The sequence below is a fragment of the Prosopis cineraria genome, unplaced genomic scaffold (genome assembly GCF_029017545.1).
Source record: "Prosopis cineraria cultivar Desert tree isolate PC_DT_omini unplaced genomic scaffold, ASM2901754v1 PC1, whole genome shotgun sequence".
Classification (NCBI taxonomy): domain Eukaryota; kingdom Viridiplantae; phylum Streptophyta; class Magnoliopsida; order Fabales; family Fabaceae; genus Prosopis; species Prosopis cineraria.
Window position 1 is genome coordinate 48,400,908 of NW_026555332.1, and position 6,450 is coordinate 48,407,357.

Here is a 6,450-nt window from a genome sequence, read left to right on the forward strand (position 1 = left end):
AACCAATGCGGGCGTACAGACCTCCCCAACCGTACGTTATAAGTGTATATGTTGGCTATTTAAAAACAAAGTAATGGCGTGCCACGCATTACATATGCCTACTTTCTTAATCTTCACTAAAATGGGGCTGCCTTTGTTTTATCTCTTTAACTATTCAAAGGTCAGGGGTGGCCAAGAGCCACCACTAATTTGAAGCTGCGATAAAAAAACCCGAAACAAAATTCAACCGTCATAGGTTCCAAATTATTAAAAAGTCAAGCGACGACTATGTCCCAGACATTCCACCAAGAATCCCTCCTCTCAAATTTCCATTCATTCATCTGGCAAAACCCATCCATCTTCCTCCCAAACTTTCTCCTCCATCTGACCATCTCCCTCCCTCCCTCCCTCCCTCTCTTTCTGTGTCTCCGTCTCTTCCCTGTTGTGAAACGAAAATGCTGGGGAAGAGGATGGTATCGATCAAGAAGCTGGCGAGGAAGGTGAAGGGAGTTGGAATTGGAGCAGACCATGATCCTGATCCTGCCCACCACGAGTGTTTGCTCAAGGAATATGCGCAAGAATCTTCCAACGCCATACCGATTGGTTATTTTCCGCTCTACGTGGGGGAGGAACGTCAGAGATATGTGGTTCCCACCGCATATCTGTCTCATCCTTTGATCAAGATCTTGTTGGACAAGGCTTACCATGAGTTTGGGTTTCAGCAGAGGAATGGCCTCGTGCTTCCCTGCAGCGTGGCCACGTTTCAGGAGGTATTAGCTGCTATACAATGCAGCAATGGCACGTTTGACTTGGCCAAGATTTTTGAGGATCTTATTTGAGCTGCATTAAACCACAAAAGCATCCTGTTTTTCTTTGTTTTTATTGGGGTTAGTGTTCAAATGCATCCCATCGATGTGTAGCCTCTTCTTGTGGGGGGTTGTATTTGAAGGATGCAATATTAGGTAAAAGCAGAAGATAGACACGAGTAGGGGCATGTATATCCTAGATCGCCGATCCAGCTTGAACTTCAAATTGCAATGGAAAAGCCATTGTTAGTTCAGGGAGTTTTACGAACAGAATTCACCTTACATGTAAATTAGTTTATGCAATTAGAGCGCTTCAAATTTTGATTTGTCCTTTTGCGCCTTGATTTTTACCTTTTGTTTTTGGAATTTGTTTAATAGTTACAACTGTCATCCGCGAAGCAGACTCAGTGATCAGTGGCAACAATTGCGCAGGTGGGACGGAACTAGCTAGTCAACTGCCTGGGTTAACGGGGGCTTTAATTTGGTCATGAACAGTATATGATTAGATTTCTGAGAAGGACCATCTGAATTAATTTTCCACTTTTACATTTAAGCAATCCTTGAAGCAGATAGTGAAATTCAAAAAAGAAGAAAGAAGAAAGAGGGAAAGGGGTGACCAATAGGCATAGTTTCATTTCTTGATGCTTCAAAGTGCATGCCACATTGTTTTCAATTCTCATCCTGAGTGAAAAGAAAATATGTTGGGTTCCACTTTCCCCAGATTTTTGTTGAACTTAGTTAAAGCGCAGGTAAATTTTCAATTCCAAAGTCTCCACTGAAAGGATGTTGATTGAGTAATTATGTAAGCAAGTTCTAAATAAAATAAAGGTAAAATACAGTTTAATGCATTGTTATTTGATTCAATTTGTATAATTGATTTTAAAAGGTTAACCATAAGATTCAAACCATTTATTAGCACTTTGGTATTCTTGCCACCACAGGCCAAGTGACTTGAGGTTTTTCCAATTATCTACGTTTTATTCCAAAATATCCTAGTTTAGTTGAATTTAATTTAATTTAATTTTATAAAATGCAAATCACAAACGTTCTGAACGAAACCAGATTTTCTGAAGGCCAAGATTTCCATTGTCCTTACTCACAGTTACAATTGTTTCCCATAGTCCATGCAATAAATAGATTGCATTTTTATTTTCTGTGACCAGTGCACACTCTGAACAGACGGTGGTGAGCCTAATCGATACACTGAATTACAAACAGCCAGAAAGAGATGACCCATGAATGGATCAATATTCAATAATATAACCATCACTAACACAGAAAGCGTACAATAGCTCCATCTCACTGATCTTCATCGTTACAACCATCCACGAGAAGTCTCTTCATATGATCGACCAAGTCTTGCATCTGCTCCCTGGAATGCAGGGGCGATGGATATACACACACACAGTTCAAGCTTCCATCTCGTATAGTGTCGAATATGGCAATGGATGGACTCACTCCATGCACAGAAGGGCAACATACATAATCTTCCAATCCAAGGGGTTGATGCATTAATTCATTTGAATCATCGATGACAGGTTCTTCAAACACTGACATCAATGCCGTTCTTAGAGAAGATGATGGTGTCAAACCAGGGTTTTCGATGGCCTTGTTCATGAGGAAATTCAGGTCAGACATGTCCGTAAAATGCTTCTTTTTGTTCTTGGCGTTCTCAAAGGCTGTGTAGCTTCTCTTCGCCAATTCCCATAGCCGTTCTCCACACACATCGTGTGTGTTTAAGATTCCAGAATGATAAAATCCTGAGCCAAACAAGGGAACAACCCAACTACTTTTTTAAAGGAAAAATAAAAACGTTCTTATATGAAAGACTCTAAAACATTCAAGTCCAACCGTTTAGAAGCTAAAAAAAATTTTGAGCAATGTCATGGTCGCATGAGAGGTGAAAGTCTAGACTAATTTTGAGGGAAATTCAAAGAAGAATATCCCTAAAATAATACGACTTTTGCAGATATAACTCATATTATAAAAACAAACCAAACAAAAAGCCCAATATTGAGTATATTTTGTATTATGACCTATTTATTATATCTATCAATCATATATTGTTGTATATCAATGATAAACTCTATATAAATTTTTAAATTTTTAATGATAAATCTTTGTATATCAATCATAAATCCTTTACATATTAATATGAATCGGCCATACTCCAAAATGTATTTTTTGGTCACAAGATTTTTTTTTTTACCAGTAGGCCAATTTATAAAAAAAAATTAATATTTAGGGGAAAAAAATCCTGTCCACGCGGAGGCTCGAATGGAGCTAAATCTTAAGGGAGGACTTACCAATAAGGTTTTGGTGTGACTGTGTTGTGGTCCAATTATAGGGTGGACTTGGGCTTAAATAGCTCTGTTTTCATCAGGTCTGACGTTAAAAATTAGTAAACAAGTAAGAGACTGATGTGCACCTGAAGTACTTATAAATAAATAAATGAAGAATCACATCTTTCAAATTCATTAAACAGTTTGGCCCCCAAAAAAAAATATCATTATACAGAGTATAAAAGTTGGAAAAATTGAAGAAAAAGAGTTTTGTTGTTTTCTTTTTTGGAAGCAGACAAGCAGTCTAGTAGCGTATGGCGCAAGTAGGAGCAGACCAAAAACGACAAAAAGGTCGCTAGGAATTGTGGCTTACCAAGGTGGTTGCTGGTGAGAACAGGGTCAAGGTCGGAACGACAATCAATGAGAGTTACGACAGCATACTTCTCTCTTTGGTCATCAGGAAGGTGTTTGGAGATCCAAACGGCGCTCATTCCAGCAGCTGCAATTGCCCCACAAAGCTTTATTCCTCTTGATTTGCATCCCTTCACAATTGTTTAAACTCGTAAAAATTCAAGATTCGACTGCTACATACATCCTTAAACAATTGGTTAACCTCTTATATGTCTCATGCTCACTTAAAGGGTGTAGGTAGACTCTGACATTTAAAGATGCACAGGAAACCAGGAACACACACACACACACATGAAGTCATATGATACACTGCTATGAGTATGACAGCATTTTCCTAGGGAGAGAATCGTGCATAAACCCAGACCCGTGGTATAGTTCCTGGTAGAGGGCTAGAGGCTATGACCAGCAAATCTAAAAAATCAATTGAAGTTTAGATTAAACTAAAGCTTAAACTTTTGTATCTTTACCACCACACAAGACATGTGTTTCTGTTTTTGGTACACTTTTAAACTAATTCTCTTTCTTCGTTTCCGCATCTCTGATTCTGCGCTCTATTCTGCTACTCTGGCACAGCACCACAGGTCCACAATAATGTCTTGATCTTGAGCCAAACGGAGTGGAGTTTTCATTTTATATAGCGGATCAAACTTTCCATCACAAGTAAGGGATCACACATCACAGGATCTCACTATCACTTCCTTTTTGTTAATCATTTGGTACACAGGATTGAAAGGAACTCACAATCGCAACATAACAGCATTTTTTTTTTTTTTAACCGCAGCTATCCTTCTTATGGAAACAATCATGTTGGAGCACCATTAGCCACTAAGCACTAGAGCTATTAATTAGGGTTGACCCTTGAAGGGCCAGAATCTAAATAGGTTAGTCCTTTTAAGCTCATTTTACTTTAAGGTTTTATTTTGGTCAGCCTAGCCTTAACCCTCAGGGTTAAAGGGTTGGCCTTCAAAGCCTCGATCCTATATATTTTTTCCTCCATTTTTCAATTTAAAATTTTAACAAAGTTATTACACATAACATTAAGTCTAGTATAATAAATTTAAACCTTTAAAAGTAAACACATCACAAAATCAACACCGATGATAATTAAATTTTACTAGTATCATCAGCTAACTCTTGATTATTTTATTATTATCAATATCAATATAATTTAAAACTTTTTCTTGTGAAGCTTCATCAGTTATTACACATAATATTTAGTTTTGCAAGTGTTTATTTTTTATATTAAATTTAAAAGAAATATATAATAGGACTTAATGGGGCCGGCTCTTTTATTTTAAAATCCTTTTAAACTCGATTTATCATTTTATACTTCAAAAAAGTGGCTCGACCTTAAATTTTTTTAAGTTTAAAAAAGCTGACCCAACAAATACAACCCTAATTGACGGCTTTGCTAGGCACCTCTCCTAACTGAACGCAGGATTCAAATTTTGGTTTGATGTATTGTCAAAGCCTAGCCCCTAACACAAGGGCATTTAAAGGTGTGATGACATATATTTCCTTTGCTGGGCCTGGCCTAGCCATTTGACCTTAGGGCCCATGCCCATCTCCAAACCCATGGGAAAATGTAGTCCATGATTAATCCCAGTTTATCCATGAAGATGAAGTCTGTTTAGCATTCCAAGGAAAATAAATCTTATCTCCGTATTCTGGTAAATCTTTTTCTCATAGAAATCTCCGTATTCTGGTGGGGACAAAAAAACTAAATAATTATAATTACACAAGTTATTGTTGTTTTTATAAAAGGACGAAAGTGATTTTTTAAATATGAACTTACTGCCGTTTTATAGTTCAAACCGCTATAGCTATAGATTTATCAGATTTAAAAACAAACAAACAAGATTTTAGAGAATCAAAATAGTATCAATGCGTTAGAAAAGGAAGTGACTCACGGCAATTAGCCTCCCTGTTTCGTCCTTGTTCAGCTGAAACTTCACGAACTTGGTGCATTTAGGTGGATTTGCTTCGACGAAACTCAAATTCGCGACCCTCAGCGCGTTCAAGGAGTAACCAAGCACGTCCACTCCACGCGCCCAAAAGGGTTTGTTGGCCTTCCCTTTAGGGACAAGATCCTCAATCGGCATCCCGATATGATCTTCATTCCCCAACACCGCTGCCGTCCGTTTCCCTTCCAATAGCGCCAGCAGTTCCCTGAGCACAGCCATCGCTGCCGTACGGTCGCATGCCGCCGTGTGTAACCGGAGGAAAACGGCCCAGTAGCGGTCATTTATCGTGTAGGTACTCGCAAAGAAGACGTCGGTGTCTGCCGGCGTCAATGAGTCACTAGGGTCATGCCAAGGGTTCTGACTGAGCTCGTGCTCGACGATTAAGTGTAGGGCACTGTTGATATTGTGGTCGTCAGAATCGTTTGCGATTATGCGGGACGTGGATTGGAGATCAAATGATGTGATTTCGATGTGAGGATTTGTGGGGATTAGGAAATGATAGGTATTATCGGAGGGATCTTGGTGGATCCTGGATCGGAGGATAGGGTGGGAATTTTGGAGGTTCCGAAGTGCAGTTTGAAGAAATGGGATATTTGGGGGTTTGGAGAAGAGGAGACCCAGGACGGTGACTCCGGTGCCACCAGGAACGGCTTTGCACCAGGTTAACTCGGTGTTGCCGACGGGTCGGGTAATGGAATCGGACATGGGTGGGTGAAGGGTCTCGCTCTCCACAGCCTTGCTTATGTTGCTGGCTAGCCCACACAAGAAGGGGTACATTGAAGAACACCTTTGATGAGATGATCCAATCCAGTCAGCCGATAGGTAATAACGACAAGTAAGAAAGCAGCAAAAATAGGACAGCTCTCTGCAGATCGGCAGGCACCAGGACCTAATTTCACTTTTGAAATTATTAACACTTGTTTGATTTCGCACTTGCGCTTGTTTTAAGTCAAATATTAGTCTCTTGTTTTCCTGCCACACGACGTCAACCATGACTCCATGAGTCTC

The 6,450-nt window shown here is 39.4% G+C and overlaps 2 protein-coding genes across 2 annotated transcripts; one reads left to right on the plus strand and one right to left on the minus strand.

Moving 5' to 3' along the window:
- Positions 1–227: 227 nt before the first annotated feature.
- On the plus strand, positions 228–1,494 carry LOC129302581 (auxin-responsive protein SAUR21-like). The gene is made up of 2 exons (XM_054941530.1): positions 228–1,070; positions 1,164–1,494. The coding sequence occupies exon 1, from the start codon at positions 435–437 to the stop codon at positions 816–818; it is 384 nt and encodes a 127-aa protein (XP_054797505.1). The 5' UTR covers positions 228–434; the 3' UTR covers positions 819–1,070; positions 1,164–1,494.
- A 337-nt stretch (positions 1,495–1,831) lies between these two features.
- On the minus strand, positions 1,832–6,450 carry LOC129307716 (uncharacterized). Its single transcript, XM_054948620.1, has 3 exons — positions 5,389–6,450; positions 3,441–3,609; positions 1,832–2,545 (listed from the first exon to the last, which is right to left on the minus strand). The coding sequence occupies exons 1-3, from the start codon at positions 6,433–6,435 to the stop codon at positions 2,085–2,087; spliced, it is 1,677 nt and encodes a 558-aa protein (XP_054804595.1). The 5' UTR covers positions 6,436–6,450; the 3' UTR covers positions 1,832–2,084.